At 36.3% G+C, this 21070-nt stretch overlaps 1 protein-coding gene and 1 pseudogene across 1 annotated transcript in view; both read left to right on the forward strand.

Annotated features, from left to right (window-relative positions):
* Positions 1 to 15225, forward strand: part of Znf654 (zinc finger protein 654) — a 64934-nt gene extending 49709 nt beyond the window's left edge. Inside the window, exons 4-9 of the mRNA XM_032908238.1 lie at positions 2040 to 2175; positions 4289 to 4491; positions 5037 to 5176; positions 7759 to 7900; positions 8952 to 11265; positions 12130 to 15225. Of these exons, the coding sequence (XP_032764129.1) occupies positions 2040 to 2175; positions 4289 to 4491; positions 5037 to 5176; positions 7759 to 7900; positions 8952 to 11265; positions 12130 to 12137 (2943 nt within the window). The 3' untranslated portion in view covers positions 12138 to 15225. The remainder of the gene's footprint in view (positions 1 to 2039; positions 2176 to 4288; positions 4492 to 5036; positions 5177 to 7758; positions 7901 to 8951; positions 11266 to 12129) is intronic.
* A 3327-nt stretch (positions 15226 to 18552) lies between these two features.
* On the forward strand, positions 18553 to 19499 carry LOC116905842 (annotated as a pseudogene).
* The last annotated feature ends 1571 nt before the right edge of the window (positions 19500 to 21070 follow it).

A 21070-nucleotide genomic window follows, 5' to 3' on the forward strand; every position in this document is an offset into this window, starting at 1 on the left:
AGGAGGTACCTTATTTTCTAACAATTGAACTTAATGATTTTTTTCTTTGATGAAATAATTATATATGTGTGAAATAATTAACACAAAATTGTGAGTTCTTTGGTGTGGTGTGCTCCTAATTCCTGTTAGCTGGGAGCTTGAGGGAGGACTGATTGAGCCCAGCATCTTGAGATCAATCTGGAGATCAGAGACACCCCATTAGGAATTTTTGGTTTTTGGTTTTGTCCATTTTATTATTTAATAAACCCTCTTTTTTCTTAAGCAATAAGTGAAAAATAATACTTAGAATTAACTTTTAGGTCACAAATGTAATGTTCAAATGACACAAAAATGTGATAGTTTAAGACAAGTAAAGTAATGGCCACTGTGAATTTAATTGATGATTCATCTAATGGGTCAAACATTTTAACACCTTTTAAAATGCTTAAACAGTATTTATAAGATACAAAGTTGTCTGTCTGCCTCTAGTATTATGTTAAATATAAAAAACCCCTTTAACTGCAATGCAGACAATATTGAAATATATTCAGATACTGCCAGTTTCATTATCATATTTTTTCTTTTTTTTTTTAAGATGTTGTTTCTTTTATGTATGTCATTTGTCTTAGTCAGGGTTTCTATTCCTGCACAAACATGACCAAGGAGCAAGTTGGGGAGGAAAGGGTTTATTAAGCTTACATTTCCACATTGTTGCTCATCACCAAAGGAAGTCAGGACTGGAATTCAAGCAGATCAGGAAGCAGGAGCTGATGCAGAGGTCATGGAGGGATGTTTCTTACTGGCTTGCTTCCCCTGGCTTGCTCAGCTTGCTCTCTTAAAGAACCCAAGACCACCAGCCCAGGGATGGCACCACCCACAATGGGCTGGGTCCTCCTCCCTTGATCACTAGTTGAGAAAATGCCTTACAGCTGGGTCTCATGGAGGCAGTTCCACAACTGAGGCTCCTTTCTCTGTGATAACTTCAGCTTGTGTCAAGTTGACACACAAATCTAGACAGTATATCAGTAGACTGTCATTGTCTTCAAACATACAAAAAGAGTGCATCAGATCTCATTACAGATGGTTGTGAGCCATCCTATAGTTGCTGGGAATTGAACTCAGGACCTCTGGAAGAGCAGTCTTAACTGCTGAGCCATCTCTCCAGCCCTGTCTTTTTTCTTAACTGTTCAAGGTCAACTTATTTATTTACTAAGTCTTAGTTTATTTTTCAAAATTCTAAGACTAAGTTTCCTGAACAACTTTTAAAATTCTTAGCATATAATGAACCAGAAAAAAAAAGTTCAACAGGTATGCAAGTGATGTATATCTAACACTGGTGTATCAAACTCAGGAAATAAAATTAAGTAAATCAATGTAATCCCTTTACTAATGTTACTGTATAATAAAATATGATTTAAAAGCACTGTATGTATCTAAAAATACAGAAGCTGGAGAGTACTGATTGATTATTACTTATTTTATTAGTACATCTGTATCTAAAACCTGATGCAAACTGTTCCCTGTTATAGGTTTAATTTCTTTTCTTGACCTGTTGTCTTTTCATCTGCTAATCACAAATCTAATTTTCAAACAAAAGGAAGTGGAGTTTTGAGTTTTGAAATTTATCACTGAAGCGTAAGATGTGGCCTAAGTTCAGGGCAGAGCAAGGGACCTGTGTCTCCTGTGCATAGAGTGTATATGCTGAGCTGCACGTCCCCTGAGCCTTTCGCCTGTCATTGTTAACAGGCACTTCTTTTTGAATTTTTATGTAAACTCAACAGATCATTTAATTTTCAGCTGTTTGCAACCTGGTTCTTTCCCTACAAGTGATTCACCTGTAGGTTTTTCCGTTGGTTACATTTTATCCCTGTTTTAATGGGATTTTTTTCGGTTCAATCATGTATGTCTGTGTAACCTTTGGCATTAAGACTGTTTGTTACTTTTTCTCTTTTATAATTGAGTAGTTATCATGTGGCCATCAGTCACTTTATGAACAAGGATGATCAAGTAGTTTTTAACTCCTTTAAATTCACAAAGCCAAAATGACTTTTCTCTCCTAGGAATGCCAGAATCACCTCCGCAGATATGGAAATGTGAATCTGGAACTGGTGACTCGAATCATTAAAGATGGTGGTCCATGGGAAGATCCAGTGTTGCAAGCTGTTCTTAAAGCCCAACCAGCATCTCAGGAGATAGGTACTTTAGGAGAGTCGACACCAAAACCATTTCTTTTCTAACTTGGCCCAAAGTGCTTCTTGATAACAGCTTTGTTATATTTCATTTTAGTAATGGTACTGTGGCTGTTGGCGTATTTACTGGGTATTAAAGGGAGTTTGGTTTTGACCCAGCAGTTATAGTTATAAAATATGTTTAAGTAGGAACACTTTTTCATTGTTTTTTTTTTTTTAAGTTCAAACCTTAAACCTTTTCATAAAAATAACACACAGAATATCTGTCCATTGCATGGAAATGTTCTGAAAGTTGGAGCTTTGAATTTATTTTCCCTGTTACTATGGTAATAGAAAACTACTACCATATTCTGTGCCTATATTCTATAGTTAGTCCAATGCCCTGCACATAGTAATTGGTTAATACTGATGATTACTGTGTACAGTACTGTGATTGAATGATCACATTATGAATGAATGACTTAAATAAATGAGTAAATTTCAAATATGATAGAATAGCATTTCCCAAACTAATAAAATTTTGTATCATTCCCTCATTACTTTACATCCTTCTTTGACATCAGCTCTTACATACTGACCCATAGTGGATTCTTGAGAACCAGAATATCTTATTGAAACAGGAGGCTCTTTTCTCTAATCCCACCTGTTAATATGGGAAACCCTTTAGTTTCCCATATTACTAAAATGTCCTGAGTTCTATGTGGATCACCAAAACTTAGCATATAACCTTAACCATAGTGTATAAGCACAAAAATGTGAAAAGCCAAAGTAAACAGGCAAGTTCTTTCAACTTGGGAACAGTTAATTATCATGTTTTAAACATATAAGGATATTCTCATTTGCAACAGGTCAAGACATGGAGTATGTGTAAAAGGGACTATCATGCTGGGCTTAAGACCAAACCAGCACTATACAAAGAGTGGATAACGAAAGGCAAACAAGGGAGCTGTTGCTTGATGTGTAGATTGGAAAACACTTAGAGCAAATCAAAGACCAAGACAGTTGAAAATGAGGAGAAAGACTTGCTTATTGATGAAAATTATCAAGAGTAAATTATAGGAAAGATAAGGGTCATAGTGAGAGGAAACAAGGAACTGTGGCTAGAGAAGATAGGGTAGGAAGCATCAAGAAAGGCACAAATGGAAAAAGGCAGGAGGAGCTAGAACAGAGTGAGTGTGAACCTGATGGCTCTTCAGGTCCCTTTTATAACTACACTAGCATCGCTCACTTTGGGCAAAGCCTCCCCAGAGCCTCACTAATATAGATGACTCTTCTCTGGAGTTCAGACTGAAACAGATTTTTGCATGAATTCCAAGTCATTGTTTATTCATCAAACATTTTAGAAGTAAATGTAAGTAAAATGTTTAAGCCAAAATAAAATATACTTCAATAGATACTGATGAAATATAAATAATTGAAAAATGTTTGGACTTAAAAATCATAAAATATAGGTTCCATTTCAGTCTCTGCCACTTATAATATCTTTGTCATTGGGCGAGTCATTTAATCTCTAATAAAACAAATAGCATAGAATCTGTCATAAGGTTGTTAGGTTTAAATAAACTTACACAGTTAAATGTGTTTGTATATTATGAAAGTAAAAGTAATCATAAATTAGTAATTATCCTTAGTGACATTAATTAGAAACTGCGACACAACTTTGCATTAATTTTATTTAATATTTATTCATGATAAAGGTTTTTCATTAACTTAGCTTACATTTCCCTGCAGTTAATATGATTTAATGTGGTTTTAATGTAGTTTAGTATTTGGTCTCTTATAGTAATGAAAATATTGGACTACCAGAAGCCAAATGTGTAATCTTAGACTGTAGGGACATTTTAGATTTGCTATTTGAAACATTGTAATGTATTGATGAACTAAAAAGAATATCCAGTTCTAATTTTTACCTCAAGAAGAAATCAACTAGAATGTCATGAGTACTCTCTTGAAGTTTGTTTTTTTAATTCATTGATCAGCCATCTTAGATGACTATTCAAAAATAAGTTTTCTGTGGAACATGTTACTTATATAATCTAATGAAATATGTTTTAGTTGTAAAGTTTAAAACAAAGTTTGGATACTTTTTCAGAGTAATGATGTTTTCTTTTTTAATATAGTGAACAAATACTTAAGTTCTGAAAATCCACTGTTCTTTGAACTACGTGCCAGATATCTAATTGCCTGTGAACGCATACCTGAAGCAATGGCTCTTATTAAATCTTGTATAAATCACCCTGAAATCAGTAAGGACTTGTACTTCCATCAAGCACTCTTCACCTGTCTGTTTATGTCACCTGTAGAAGATCAGCTATTCCGGGAGGTTTGAGACTTTTTTCATATTACCATTTATTAACCTTACTAAAAACAAAACACAACTTTACTGTAATTGAATTGTTTTGAATTGATAGCAAGGATTCAGAGATCATACTATCTAAATGTATTTACTTGGAACTATTCTTTTAAGTTCATGTGCCTTAGAATCTGATAGTAACAAATGATTGAGATAATATAATATACTTAGCTAAGTATTTGGTATGATACAGAAAAAATAAAAACTGAGAAATATTATGATTTTGACTCTTAAAGGACTAAGAAGTTAAATGCTTATATTTATTTTGCTTTTTACAATAAAAGGACTTCTTTCCTAACCTGAATTTTACTTACCCATAGGCATTAATGATCTTGCAAGTACTCATTGTGAAATGCAAGTGTTACACTCTGAAACTATGAAAGTGTTTCAATACAATGTATAATTGTAAAAGAAACTAGAAATTTATCAGTACTTGCAAGTATAAAAATAGAAATTGCAACTAGAGTTGTATATGTTTTTGATGATAGGAACTGACTTTTCCTTTCTTCTTATAGCATTTGTTGAAAACTGACTGTAAGAGTGGAATTGATATCATCTGTAACACTGAAAAAGAAGGCAAGACTTTGCTAGCCTTACAACTCTGTGAATCCTTTCTTATTCCACAGCTCCAGAATGGGGACATGTACTATATATGGTGAGTGTTTCTGATGCATAATTTGAAATGGAAAAATGGTGAACTAAAGGAGGATTGGTTAATAGAGTTTGTACTATATATTTTTCTTACAGTTGTATCAAAGTGTTCAACTACTTTTTAAAAACTGTATAGTTTCATTATTAAATTATGTGTGTATGTGAATTGGTATGTGCATGTGAGTGCAGATGCTGTTGGAGGCCAGAAGGAGGGCATCAGATCCTCTGGAGCTGAAGGGATGGTGTTTGTGAGCCATCCACCATGGATGCTAGCAGCTGAACTAGGGTCTTCTATAATAGTAATACAAGCTCTTAACCACTCAACCATTTCTCCAGCCCCTTCAGTTGCTTTTATGTTTTTGTTATTGTTGTTGTTGTTGTTTGTTATGCTGAAAAAAAAATCTTGGGATAGGTATATATTTTGTTTTTTAAGTCCACCTCCCTCCCCAACCCCTGCAATTTAACAAAGAGATGAGAGAGAAATTAAACTTTTATCAGCTAAGAATTAAAAAAAAATAACAAAATAAACTTTTTGAGTGTAAAGACTGTCCATAAAATCCTATATTGGAACAAGTTGGGAAGAAATAAACATGTATACATTTGTAATATGTTCACTGGTAAAATATTAAATGGATTATCTACCTTCTGGTTTCCAGCTATCATTTTGTTTTAAAATGCATTGCAGAGTTAGGCCATATGTTCTTTAATATAATTGGGCTATTTGTTTTTATGAGATCTTTCCTTATTTCTAACATATACCACCATCTTTTATGTGTATGCTTTATCTTACGAAATTCCTCAAGAGGCTTCAGTATTTAGGGATACAATAGCTATGAGAGTGTCTGAATAGGACAATAGCTTAGCTACAGAATCTTTCTCTGGCATCTGTGAAACAACAATAACAGACCAAAACAAAATAAAATACCCCAGATTTTCAGCTAACAAAAATGTATTAATCAAATGTTATTTCTTGGTATCTTAAAGGTTATATAGAATCTGCGTAGGAAGCTAGGGACTTAATAAGCTTGAGTATATACCAGGCAGGCAGTTCACTGGAGATGTCTTTAAAGATAGTGAATAAAGGTAAGCAAACATTAGCTTTTTTACTTTTTAAATGTCAGTAACTGTTTCCATCATACATTGTATTACTGAGGAGATGTTCATGCATTACTAACTGGAAAATGTGATTTATAAAATATATAAACAAGCCTAACCAGCATCTCAGGAAATAGGTGCACCGGGAGATTGAAAACCAAAATCACTGTGAGTAGCAGCAAACACAATGTTGTTTCCTAACTGGAACAGTCAGTCATTTTTTTTAAAAATTAATAATATAGAATATATTAGAGTTCATGAATTTTTAAACTGAATGTTTGTTATTCTGTCATGGCCCAGAATACTTTTTGATAGCAGAATTGTTACATTTCTCTCAAGCAGAGTTGTAATTACATGCTGTTACATGTAAAATGAAGAAAACCCAGTGTCCAGTGAGCCCAACTCTGCTTGCATGTGCTGAGCTCACAAGACACCCATAGGAAATCAATTGGACAAAACAAACACAAGCAAACTTGCCCCCAGGACTAAGATTTCTATCTGAGTTGTGTCCTTATGCTTTCACTTCACTCGAAAGCCCTCCTTGTGCATCGTTGGCCGTGTATTAGGAAAGAATCTCCCTGTGAATGCTTTAAGTGCTCTATAGTTTGTCTGTTCAAAAGTATAGCATGTTCACAGAAAAGCACATGATCTAAAGATAATGTAAAGAATACAGTTTTAGAATCAGTACTATAATATGTTTAAATTTTAAAATTACTTTCATTATCTTAATAGAATGAAAATACTCTAAAATACTGTTTTTAAATTTGCAAGTAGTATGTTTACTGGTCTAGTTGGCAACAGGACCTGAGGAAATGAAGCCAAAATAATGAGACTGACTAAATTTTATACAACTTACAACAAACTTTATTCAGAGCATCAGACAATTTATACTGGGGATTAAGAGAAATCACAAGAATAAAGTATAGAATCATAAGGACAAGCCATATGTGGAGAACATGGCAAAAAGTTGTTTTTCCACATAGGTATATAAACAAGTAACAATAGCCAATTACACTGAGAAATGGAAGTAAACTCACTCCTGTCCACTGCACCTAGGTAGGACATGAAAAACATTTCAAGAATAAGTCCATGCTTTTGAAGACACTAAAGTCACAAGACTCAGGTTTCTTGGACTCAGTTTTCTCACAAGCACTCAGAGTTCTCACTTAACTCCATTCTTGGATGGTGTTCTGATGATAGTATACTAAAGGTCAAAGTTTGTGTTTTAAAGTTATAATGTCAGTATTAGTATATGAAATTAGGACTTATTTGAGTCAACACTATAAATTTCTTAGGTATGCCGGCATATCATGCAAGATTATGTAATTTTTATTTTTCTCTTTTAACTTCTATTAATCTCAAAGGTAGCATGAAGAGCATACATATTTATAACTACTTTGTGTATAGTCTTGCTAGGATAGTATAGAATCAGGCCAAAGAAAGCAATGTCAGCACTTAGAGTTTTGATATATGTCTTTTTCTCATTTACAGGGAGTTGATTTTCATATGGAGTAAACTACAGCTTAAATCTAATCCTTCAAAACAAGTGTTTGTAGATCAATGTTACCAACTTTTAAGAACAGCAACTAATGTGAGAGTCATATTTCCTTTCATGAAAATCATTAAAGATGAGGTAAATATATTTCATTTCAGTTTTTAGATTTTAATGCTGCATTCTGTGTTTGTCAAAATTCTTTCTCTTCAGCTTCAGATATTCAATATGGCACTTGTTGAAGAAAGAAACAATCTATTTTTTCTTAATTTGGAAAAATTGCTTCCATATAAAACATATATCTTATAACTATCAAATTATCATTTTTACCATTATAAATTCTGTTTTTGAATGCTAATCTACAAATGATCTGATACTCCTTCACTGTCTCAGAAAATCTTAGTTGATAATAAAACTGTATATAGTTAAGTGGAATTACCAGACTATAAGAGACTTACGAGGACATGAAGCTTGTAAATGGTTACTTTTTCCTACAGTCCATAACCCATATGTTGGCAGTATGGCATACACTAATGCCGTTCTGATTTCTTGTCTTGGTCAAAGATGTGTTTACTATTCCAACTATTAGAGGCATAAAGTCGATTTCCGTGAATCAATAAAAAATTCTGCAGTAAAAGCTAATATAATTATCATTAACAGAAGTAAAAGGTTGACTGATTTTCATACAATTTCCAGTAAGCTTATTGTTCTTATACTTTATTAGATCTGTATGGTGCCCCCTTTTGTATTTGAGTAAATGTAAAGCTCTTGCCTACTATATATTATAATAATAGCAATAACAATAATATCACCATTATTATAAATTCTATTTAGTATGATAAAATTTGTACTGATTTTAAAACATAATTACTTCTTGGCATCTATTTGAAATGACATGTATTAACTCTTCTGTCAGAGAATGAGAATGATCCCTTAAGGGAGACTAGAGTTGAAAGAAAATTCTAAACAAAGTTTGCAAACATTTTATACTGCGGTTATTGGGTCTTGTCAAACATGAAAACTAAATATAAAAGAGTAAAGCAAACATAATTATTGAAGAGACTTGATTTAGAAATTCTTCCCATACTTCAGAATACTGTTTCAGAAAGTTTTTGGAATTGTACTCAAAATTTTCAAGCAGACAATATGATGATTTGTTAAGATATATTTAGTGGGAACATTTGTTTTCCAGGTTGAAGAAGAAGGCTTACAGATTTGTGTTGAGATATGTGGTTGTGCTCTCCAGCTTGATCTCCATGATGATCCTGAAACTAAATGTCTAATTTATAAAACAATTGCACATTTTTTGCCAAATGATCTAGAGATTGTCAGGGTTTGTGCTCTCTCAGTATTTTTTCTTGAGCGTTCCTTAGATGCCTACCAAACCGTTGAAGAGCTTTACAGACGTCCAGATGAAGAGTATAGTGAAGGCACGAGTACTGTTCAAAATCGTGTTCGTTTTGAATTACTTCCAATTTTGAAAAAGGGATTGTTTTTTGACCCTGAGTTTTGGAACTTCGTAATGATTAAGAAAAACTGTGTGGCATTATTGCGTGATAAATCGGCAGTGAAACTTATAAATGAAAATACACTGGAAAATTCTGCAGGTAGTCTAAAAAAGAGAGTGGAACAACAGAGTGTGGAAGAAGGGCTTGACACACTCACAGATCTGAGCACTGGAGAGACTGATCCTGATGATGCATCTGTAATGCAGCGGAAAGGGCAGGTTAATTCGAAGAGAAGCCTCTCTGTTCTTAACACTTCCAAAGTGGATCATAGTGTCCCCAGGCATCGATGCATGTTATGTAACAAGGAATTTCTTGGTGGCCATATTGTAAGGCATGCCCAGGCTCATCAGAAAAAAGGCAGTTTTTCATGTGTGATATGTGGTAGGAAATTTAGGAACAGAGGTCTTATGCAGAAGCATTTAAAAAATCATGTTAAGAAGATTCAGAGGCAGCAAATTGCTACAGCACAACAGGATGATCCAGAAATCATCACTTTGGAAGAAATAAATGGTTCCAAATCTTCAATTTCCTTTGAAAATGGGAATTCAAATACTAAGAGCTTAGAAATAGAGACATTGACTGCTTCCAGTGAGAGAAACAAAGAGGTCATCCGTGAACACATGGCTGAGTTCATTAAAATTCCTATTGCTATGCCAGAGAATGCTATGGAAAACATTATTGAAAATGGTAGACCAGATACTTCTTTCAATAATATCTCAGAGTCTTTATCTCAATGTGATGATGACTATGAGGAGGAGGAGAATGAAGATAATTATGAAGATGATTATGATCTGAATCAAGAAACATCAGTACTTCATAAAATCAATGGAACTGTGTGCCATCCAAAAGATGTATATGCTACAGACCAAGAAGGAAACTTCAAGTGTCCTGCTCTTGGCTGTGTAAGGATATTTAAAAGAATTGGGTTTCTAAATATGCATGCAAGAACTGTGCATCCAACTGATTTAAATGTGCGGCGGACTGTAATGAAGTGGAGCAAAGGAAAGTGCAAATTTTGCCAAAGGCAGTTTGAGGATTCTCAACATTTTATAGATCACCTTAATAGACACAGCTATCCAAATGTGTACTTTTGTTTGCATTTCAACTGCAATGAGTCATTTAAGCTGCCATTCCAGCTTGCACAGCATACAAAAAGTCACAGGATATTTCAAGCTCAGTGTAGTTTTCCAGAATGCCATGAGCTTTTTGAAGATCTTCCTCTGTTATATGAACACGAAGCCCAGCATTACTTAAGCAAAACACCAGAATCATCTGCACAACTGGGTGAAGTGGTTCCTAATCATCAGAACATAGACCCATTTAGTAATGAGAACCAAATGATTCATCAGCCAGTTTCTACTAGTAAATCAAGGAAAGATTCTACAGAACCAAAGACATATATAGACACTATGGAAAAGAAAACAGACAGTTTAGTTCAGAATGGAAATGAACATTCTGATGATAGTGTTTCAAATATAAGCTTGATAGACCAAAAGATGCCTGCCATAGAGCCAAATCCTGAAAATAATCATAGTCCCACTGACTTAGTCAACGGACACAGTGAAATAGAGCAAACGCCATTAGTTACATCAGATGCTACTATGAAAATAGACATAAACAGAAACGGGACAGAAAATGGTTCTGTTTTACCCAATGTTATATCACAAGAACACAGTGCCCTGTCAGTATCTCAGGCACCATCCAAACCAAATCTTACAAGTGAACATACTTCATATGGCTTAATTTTAACAAAGCCATTTGTCAGACCTTTGCCTCCCAGTTACCTTGATGAACGATACCTTAGTATGCCAAAACGCAGAAAATTTCTGACTGATATTGTAGATGCCTGTTCTGATCAAGATAACATGTATAAAAAACCAGTAAAAAGATTACGATGTGGCAAATGCCTGACCACCTACTGTAATGCAGAAGCACTTGAGGCTCACCTTGCACAAAAGAAATGTCAGACACTCTTTGGATTTGATTCAGATGATGAAAGTAAGTATTCTCTGTTTTGAGTAGCTCTATCTTTAGAAATGTAATGATCCCATCAATATATCTATAATGTATATTTGTATAACTAAAAACAGTAACTTGTGTATCCCAGATGTTAAAGCACTAATCTATACATTTCCTTAAAAATCCACAACCACTATGTGGTGAGAGTAATATTCTTCCTTTAGATAAACCAACAAAAATTCACAAGTAGTTTGTACAGGCTTATGAACTTGTAGACGCTATGGCTCAATATTGTTTATTCTTTGCTCCTACTTTTCCTACTAATACTATACTGTACTGTACTGTACTATACTGCACTACACTACACTAATTTTTCTGCTACAAGCAGAAATCTTCATTCTAGGTTTAACATAATAGAACTTATAGAAATAGTACTTTTCATCAGCATGATAGAATATGAAACAAATAAAACTATAAGTTACTGTCAAAAATAGAAGTAAAGAGCTTGGGGAAATGGCTCAGCAGATAAAATGCTTCCTGTGCAGTGCTGAGGACTGGACTTCAGATCCCCAGCACCCATGTAAATGTTGGGCCAGCATGGTTCCTTGTCTGTAATCCAAGCATGCGGGAAGCTCAGTTAGATTCCCCAGCAAGCTGGCTATCTAGACTAGCTAGCAGAATCTCAGAGCTTTGAGTTCCAGTGAGATCCTGCCTAAACATGTTTATCAAGAAAGAAAACCAACATCATCCTCTAGTCTCCAAATGGATATGGATACATGTACCCAGAAGCATTCATACATATACATGTACACCACAAAGCACATCAACACACATGCCAGAAATATAAGATTTGCTTTTGTACTATAATCTATGAAATTTGAATTAAAACATTTTATTTTACAGGTGCCTGATAATGTGTCAGAACGATCTGTTGATCATGCAGTAGTGTTAACAAAGCACTACAAGAAAATGCATCATCAATTTGCTATTTCCCTGATGGCCTTAATTTTAGAGTGGTCTCGGATTACTAAAGAAAAGACAAAGCACATTTTCTGGAATGAACTTGCAGAGGAGATGTGCCGGCTTAGACTCCAAAAGGGTTATAAAACTCCCAAAGTACCAGTTATCCATGAAACCACACTTTTAAAAAGTTTATGGTGATTAATAGCAGCATGTTCAGTTTTGCTTTATGCGAAAACACATTTGGGTAACTAGTCAGAAATAAAAAACCAGCTATGGCCTTACTGAAGAAAGGAAAAAGTTGATTCATTCCAAGATGAGGTGGAGGGGAGCTGGTTTACAATAAACAATGTAAAACATTCTGAAAACGGAATTTGTTTTCTTGTCATGCATATTCATTATGTCTTCCCTTCTGGTCAAACATATTTTAAAGAATCATTCATTGCTTTTTAGTTTGTGATATAATTTAGAAGCTGATATATAGAAATAAAGCTTGATTTATCATCATGCTGTCTACTAAAGATTATAACTTGTTTTAGGTGATTAAGTAGACAGGTCAAAGCTTAGTGAATGGCTTGCCACCATTGAAATATTAAAAATAAAACAAAAACAGTGCTTGGCTAATAAGCTCTTGATAAGAACCTTCAACACCCCACTCTGTAACGTCATTTATTTAAAGGCAGCAGTGTGAAGTGGAAAAGAAAGGTACCATCAGCTACTTTAGTGGGGTGCAAGAAGAATCTAAGACCACTGCATTCTAGCTAGTTGAAGGAAAACACTGAATTGAAAAATCTTCAATGTGAATAATGGTAAAAGCACACTGGGATATTTCTATCTGTACATAATATTAGGACATTACTGGATGATTCAGAGTGAAGTCCTTTACATATTAGTATGAATTATCTAAGTATGGTCCTATGAAAATAATTGGCTTAAAAGTATGTCGGCTAAGAATAAGATCAAGAGTTTATTTTATTCAGTTAGGAGAATTAATTCAAAATTAAGCCATACTAATGTGCTTTCTTTATTAGTGATGAATTTGGCCTGCACAGTGATTTTTTTATATTTAAGGAAGTATTTACATCAAAATTTGCACAACAGGAATACAATAACATATATTAATGCATTATTGTCCTTGGTGACCACTGATTTTCTTAAGGAAGATTTTATCTTATTATTAAAACAAATATTTTACACTTAAAAAAAATCCTCTAGATATTTCCCACCTGTCTGTTATGAAAAGGAAAATACCTGATATCTCCTTTACCTAATAGTATATAATTCTAAACAAGATAAAGACATACAAACAAAAAAGTGAATTCTTTAGACATATTAGTATGCCACGTGTCAGCTAAGTGTTTCAGCTACTCTAGCATGGTTTTCTGTGGATCAATTTCATCATACAAATTTTAGGAACATTGAAGTTAGGAAAATAGGACATTACTTTCAGGGTGGCATTCAGACTTTTAAAAACTATGTTTTTCAATAATGCTGTATCAGAGGATTTATTTTTTAAAAACAGTTCTGAATTTTATTATTTATCATGGGCATTTGCAACTATGCAATGATGGTCACTAGTCCATTCCAATCAAATTGAAGTTTGTTTTAGGTTTGTTATGTAGCCTACATTAGGCTTTGGAATTTACATGCAGATAACAGATAAGTGCAACTCATGAATTTTAAATCCTTTAGTTTCAACTCAAAATATTTTCCATATTTCCTGACACTAAAAATGTAATAATTGACTTTTATTTCAGTTCATATTAAAAGTGCATCTTGTAATAAAAATCCTGTTTGGAAACTGGTTCATTTGCACAATGAATTTTTTTGGAACATAATTTCTGCTTTGTACACTTTGCAGTTAATTACATTTTACCATTTTTTAACTTTAGTTTTTGCAGGTTGTAACCACTGATAGATATAAATTCATAAAGCATTACATTTTCTTGAAGTTTGTGTGCAAAGATGTGTTAAACAAATTCCACCTGTTACTTTGTCCTTAAGCTTAATTTGAAGGTTTTCTTTTGACTTGTGTTGCTAGGAAAAAGTTTTCCTATAGATAAAATTGGTTCATATATAACCAGCCCAAAACGTCATGTAAAATTCTGTTTGACCACATTTTTTCTAACCTCTTTATATACTTCTCATTTTACCTGTTGAAAGAATTTGTGCATTATGATTTTCTCCAAAGCATTTTGCTTTTATGTAAACCCAGCAGTTCGATTTGGGATTCAGAAGGAAAGGAAGCTTCCATCTTACCTACATTCTTTACCAACTCCTCCTTTCCTACTTATGTTTTGAGGATACATGAACCACCTTTCAAATATTTGTTTTAAAATAAAGAATTATATGTGTCAGTAAAGTCACCAAAAGTGCAGATCTGAATCCTTGCTGCTCAGACACAGAAGATGCACAGGAAAGAGTCTCTCCATGGACAGGGACACTGGTACTTTGGGCTCTAGCCATATTCATTTTTTAAAAACCATCACCAATATATAACAAAATATAATTTATATCATTGATCTGTGATTCTTTTCAAATCACACTGAATATTTAGCTGTACTTTCATGTTTGGTTTAATATTGTATGAATGAAAAGCCTAAAAGGGATGATAGTGTTTATTTTTTAATTTATTTGGTACTGTCAAACACCTTTTCAGAATGAGCAAATGCTGCATTTGCATTTTGGAATTGTTTTGTGAAAGATACTACAGAGATTCAGCAAGAAGGGAAATTTGTGCTTCCTTGTTGAACATTAAATTATTTTACTTTGCATTTTATAAAAGTACAAATTAAAACTGAGCCATTGAACTGCAATAAATCAACAATAGTGTCTCATTTCAAGAAATTTTTTGTATTGTACATAGATTTGTTCAATAAAACATTGTCCTTGTTGATAATGCAAGTGTTTACTTTTATGTAGTACACTGATTTCAAGAATTCAGCTTATTTAAATGAATTTTTATGCTTCATAAAAGTGGGATGTTTCATTAATGTACTCACATTCCGGGTATTAAAATATTTTGAAAGGACAGAAAATGATACAAGTAGGATTTTCTTGTCTCAACAAGAAAGCTCAGGGGTAAGAGTTGATGGAACTGAAAAGGTGGCTCAGAGCTTTATAGAATGCTTTCTGCTCTTTATAAAAGACCTGAGTTCAGGGGTTCAGTTGCCAACATTCACATGGCCTCTCACAATTGTCTAATTCTATTTCTAGGAAGATTTAATGCTGTCTTCTGGGCACACGGCACACGTGGCACACAAACATATTACAAACATGCATAACAGTTAAAATAATGGCTACTGGAGTCATTTCAGAAAAAAGATGACAAGTCTCTGCAGACTTGGGACAAAAGGAGATATCAGAGCTCAACACATGACAGACAATGCATATGTCAACGTTGGTACCTTCAATGATGAGGTGCTTCCTAGAACTCAACTTGGTATCAGGATAAGTCCTGGCTGTGCATGTCATGCTCAGTATTTTCATCCTATTCTAAAAAGGATGAGAGGTGTGGTTCAACAATGGAAACATGTTTGGCATGCTTGAGGCCCTAATTCCAATATTAAAAAAAAAGTTATTGAAATTACTGTTTGTATCCAAAAGTGATCTTGAGCAAGGGGGCTCTTTTGATTCAGTTTCAGGAGAAAAACAATACCCTGCACTATTAGCTATACCTTAAATGTTTAAAAAATATGTAAGTAGAAATAACATTAATGCAATGAGATAGCACTACAAGTGAATAAGTAAAAGCTATTTGCCTATGTTACAGCAGTTTGACGCATAAACATTTACTGAAACATTCTAGCAATGAGATGTAAATTTTTCTTACTGAGGGAGGGACACATAATCTTGGATCAAATGTAATCCATCGTCACAGCAATCTGTCTATTAAAATATTTAGGCAAGTTGTTTAACATTCCATTTTTTTCACCTTGGAATTGGAAAAGTAGGTATACTTTTGTCTGTTTGGTGTTGCCACTATTCCTGACATTAGATGATACATAAGCATAATTTATTCAGCTCTGTTGGGGGCTAAAAAGCTGAGAGAGCTTACTGTCAGTCCTGGCTGTATCATGGCCTGGCTAGGAAATCAGGCAGTCTGCAGAAACGAAGCAGGAGTGAGGAGGAGCCATGCTGTTCTGGAACAAGCTCACAGGAGCAAACACTTTGTCAAGGATGACTATGATCTGATAATTTCTTAATGTTCTTCAGGCCTTAGATGGACTAAGCTTGAAGCACATGAACATCTGTACATGATCAAGTCAAACGTGCTATATAATATATAAGTATAAATGTGCAGTATAAAATATAATTGTAGGGGTTGGGGATTTAGCTCAGTGGTAGAGCGCTTGCCTAGCAAGCACAAGGCCCTGGGTTCGGTCCCCAGCTCCGAAAAAAAGAAAAAAGAAAAAAGAAAAAGAAAAAAAAATATAATTGTAGAACCAGCAGCTAACAAGGACACAAGTTCAGATTATATATCAATATTTTGCATCTTGAAGAGTGCTACATATGAAGAAAAATGACTTCTGATTTACTATATTATCATGTACCCACTATGTGTTGCCTCCCATTGTTGTAACAACTCAAGCATTAATGTGAATGGTGCTTATCAGGTGCCTAAGAGGATTACCCAATTGAATAATCAAATTTTTATTTTGCCATGCAATATTCCCAACAAACATGGATGGAGATGTGTCAGAGACAACTTTACCTGAGAATCAGTGATTTCAGGGACAAAAATGAAGTCTGACATACTATCTTAGGGTTTTACTGCTGTGAACAGACACTATGAGGCATCCCTTAAAAAGGACAACATTTAATTGGGGCTGCCTTACAGGTTCAGAGGTTCAGTCCACTATTGTGGATTGCCTTAGTGCTATATTTGTATTTTGATGCTAATTACACTTCCCCAAGAGTGGCTGGCTACTTAGGATTAAGAGTGAATCACATACTCAAATGACTTCATCAGAACCTTCTCCCCATTTTAACTTGTAAAATAAAGGCTAGAGCAGGTGATTGGGCGGGGGAAGGGAAGGTGGAGCCGAAAAGTTGGGGGTCGGGGGAGAAAGGGACAGTGGAGGAGTTGGTGGAAGGAATATAGAGCTAAAGCACTTGACCTGGAGAAACCATAAATAAGGGATCTCATAGCTGGGGAATAGAGTAGTGTAATGGTAGATCTGCCCAATCTAGGCTCGAAGCTTGTTCATATTGAGTTGTGTTTTCATTGGATGGGCATATTTGGCCTGGAGTCTTTACCACAACAGACTATCTTCTAGACAAGAGCATGGAGGCAACCAGGTAGGAATGGTTCAGGCAGAACTGAGAGTTCAACATCTAGGCAGCTAGGGTGAGGGTCTTAAAGCTCACATATACAGTGACATACCTACTCCAACAAGGCCACACCTAATAGTGCCACTCTGTGGGCTGAGCATAAAAACCATCACATTCCACTTCCCGATCCCCATAGGCTTGTCCAAACATAAGAGTCTATAGGAACCATCTCTAAACACAGCATAATGCAAAATTTATTTAGTTCAACTTCAAAAGTTCCCATAGCAGTCTCAACAATGTCCAAAGTTCAATGTCTTTTCTGAGAATCATCCAATCACTTAACTAATTCCCAAAGTAAGACAGGAAACCAGCTGGGAACACTCCGAACTCTGAATTTCAATGTCTGATGGCAAAGCAGTCTTCAGATCTCCAACTCCTTTTTCATCTTTGTTGACTGCAACAAACTTTTTTCTCCTGGGCTGGTTACACTCCCTGTTAGTAGCTTTCCTCAGCAGATAGCCAGTCCATCACTCTGGCATCTCAAACATCTTGGGGTCTCCAAGGTAACTTCGATTTCACTTGTTCCAATGTCTGGGATCCACACATGATTTTCTGCGTACAGCTGCTTCAGGAGGTATAACCCTGACTATCTCTGGAACATGACTTCTTTGTGCTCTCAGAAAAGACTTCCTAGAAGATTTCACCTCAGTGATGCTGGTCTCTTCTTAATCACCACTAATTTCTTAACTCAAACTAACCACCATCAGTTGGCCCAGCAGTGCCAAATTCTGCTGCTTGTAGGAACTGGAATATGACCCCCTTGTTCTTTTATATTATTTATTTCCAATTCTTTCACTGCCTAAGCCTAAGCCTGCCTGTCCTAGATCTTGTTCTGTAGTTTGACCTTGAACTCAGATTTGCATTCCTGTTTCCTGGGATTAAAGGTGTGTACTGCTGTCTCCTAGAACACAGGATTAGGCTCCATTTCACTTTCTAGTGCCCCTTTAATACTCAAACCATATATTAGATATTTTTCCTTTTTCAGCTTGCTGCCCTTGTTTAAAATGTTCTTCATAAGACTTAACCAGAGAATAAAATCTATGATGGGTGCTTCTGAGACTTCCTTCGTCAATGCAATTATCTAAGTCTCTTCACCTTAACTTCAGGCAGACACTTCAGAGAAGGACAAAAACTTAAGAGCAGCAATTGGGAGTGACAGTGACGCAAAATGGCAGCCACCACAGGTTTGGGAGTAAAAGTCCCTCGAAATTTCTGACTGTTGGAAGAGCTGGAAGATGGCCAGAAAGAAGTAGGCAAAGGCAAGTTAGCTGGGGTCTGGAAGACAACAAGGACATGACACTTATAAGATGAAAAGGTGTGATAATTGGGTCTCCACGAACAATTTACGAAAACCTAATATACAACCTTAAGATAGACTGTGTGTTTAAGTATCTAGAGGCTCCCCCCCCCGTCTGTGAGATTTGTGACAAGAGTCAACATGAGCAGCGTGAGCAGTTCCAATGGAGTGGTGGATCCAAGAGCCACGGCAGTGCTGGCAAAATGGCAGAATTCCCACAGCATCAAAGTCATCCTGCAGGAACTGAGGCGCTTGATGATGTCAAAAGAGAATATGAAGCTGCCACAGCCATCAGAAGGACAGTGTTACAGCCATTAGTCACCAAGGCTCCAGTCTCTCCTCCCCATCCAACCCAAGTCTTCATTTACCACAGTAGTGAATTTTCTAGATCCATCTGTAGACCTCAAAGTAGTGGAGAGGAAGCCCCACTCAGACTTCATTCTGAGACACTGCTCTGATACTAACTTCTTGTCCATTTGAAATACCTAAGTTGTGCTATGTAACATCATCTGTTGAGTGTAACCGTTGTCTACCTGGTTGAACTTCTGGGATCAAGAAGGTGTGTTGAAATCGGTTTCCTTTGGGAGCAGTGGGCACAGCTAACGCAACTGTGGACAGACACATCTCATACAATCACCTGCTGCTGGCACTCGGCCTGGGTATGCCTTTGCCTGCCCCGCCCTCCGCCACAGCTGTCTGGTGGCCCTTAGAATAGATGGGGAGGCTTAAGGTAGCAGCCGTGGGACTGACCACCGCTGGGCTTGGGGCGCTTTGGCTGCACCCCTGCTTTCTTAAGTCTTAAGTGATTGCCCCATCCAAGCCATGGTCCCCACTCCTCCACATCCACCCTTGGCCAAACCTTAGATTGTAACCTCCCCTCCCTCTGAAATTGGCCGCGGGTGAGGAGTTCAGGGCTTCCCGTCTCCCCATCTTTATCAAGGGGTGCTGCTTTCCCCTCCTCAAGTCCCTTGTTGCCTGTCACCTCCCAACACTTGCTGTGGCCAGAAGCCACTGGATGAAATTGGAAGAGCCTGGCCTCCCTCTCTTAGCTCTAGACCACACTCGTCATCTGCCACCAGCCTGGGAAAGGAGCACTGTGTCCTCGGCCCTGCCACCACCATCAGCTCTTGAGCTTTGAGCTCAGGTCTAGAGGTGAACAGAGCAGTCCCAGGGTGACTCAGACAGGCCAGCGCTCAGGGTCCTTGGATATATGCCTAGAGAAAGGCCATGTGGCGAGTCCTTGGTGCACATGGTTCTGAGTTGGTTCCTTTCCCCATAATTGCTTTGCTTTTACGCATTGAAGAGGTTTGAACAGGGCTCTCAGTCACCCTGACCACCCATCAGGTCTGGTGTGGAACCTGATAGCTGGAACACGAGACCCTGACCCTACAGACTCCGGTTTCAGTGTTGTTCCTCAGACCTTTGGCAGGGACCCAAAGGAGCTGTGTGTCGCCACGTTTGCAGATCATTTGTAGACTCGGTGGGCCTGGCTCCTGGCTCATTGCCACACTCCTACTCTGTATTAGGACCACTAAATGTTGAAATGTGGATGCACACCGACATAAAGGCAATTTGCTGTGTTAAAAAAAAAATGAAAGAAAGAAAGAAGGAAGGAAGGAAGGAAGGAAGGAAGGAAGAAAAGAAAGAAAGAAAGAAAGAAAGAAAGAAAGACAGAAAGAAAGAAAGAAAGAAAGAAAGAAAGAAAGAAAGAAAGCGAGCGAGCAAAGAGCGAGCGAGCAAAGAGCGAGCGAGCAAAGAGCGAGCGAGCAGCAATTGTTAGCCACTGGAGAGGAATCATGAGGGTTTCCTAAGGATTTAGACAGCCTCTGGGAAGTTGACCACACTCTAGTTGGAACTCATATATCCAAGGATACTTGGCAACACAAATTAGTCTTGACAGTTTTAAAAACTTAAAAGGACAAGCTTGCTTGGATGGGTAAGGTAGTGTGGGGGGGTAATATTGGAAAAAGTAGGGAAGGGAGTGAATATATGTGATTAAAATGTACAGAATGCTCAAAGAATTAATAAATTATCTATCATCTATCTATCACCTATCTATCTATCTATCTATCTATCTATCTATCTATCTATCTATCTATCTATCTATCTAGTGTTGTTTTTAACAAAATCTCAGCCAATCAATTTTGCCAATAAAGACTTGGGGAACCAGATGCTGGGATGAAAGCCTGCGAGCTCAGAAAGACAGAGAAAGCACGCAGCTGGCCTTCCTCCTCAGTCAGTGCTGCAAAAGGA

This window comes from Rattus rattus, chromosome 7, assembly GCF_011064425.1.
Source record: "Rattus rattus isolate New Zealand chromosome 7, Rrattus_CSIRO_v1, whole genome shotgun sequence".
Lineage (NCBI taxonomy): Eukaryota > Metazoa > Chordata > Mammalia > Rodentia > Muridae > Rattus > Rattus rattus.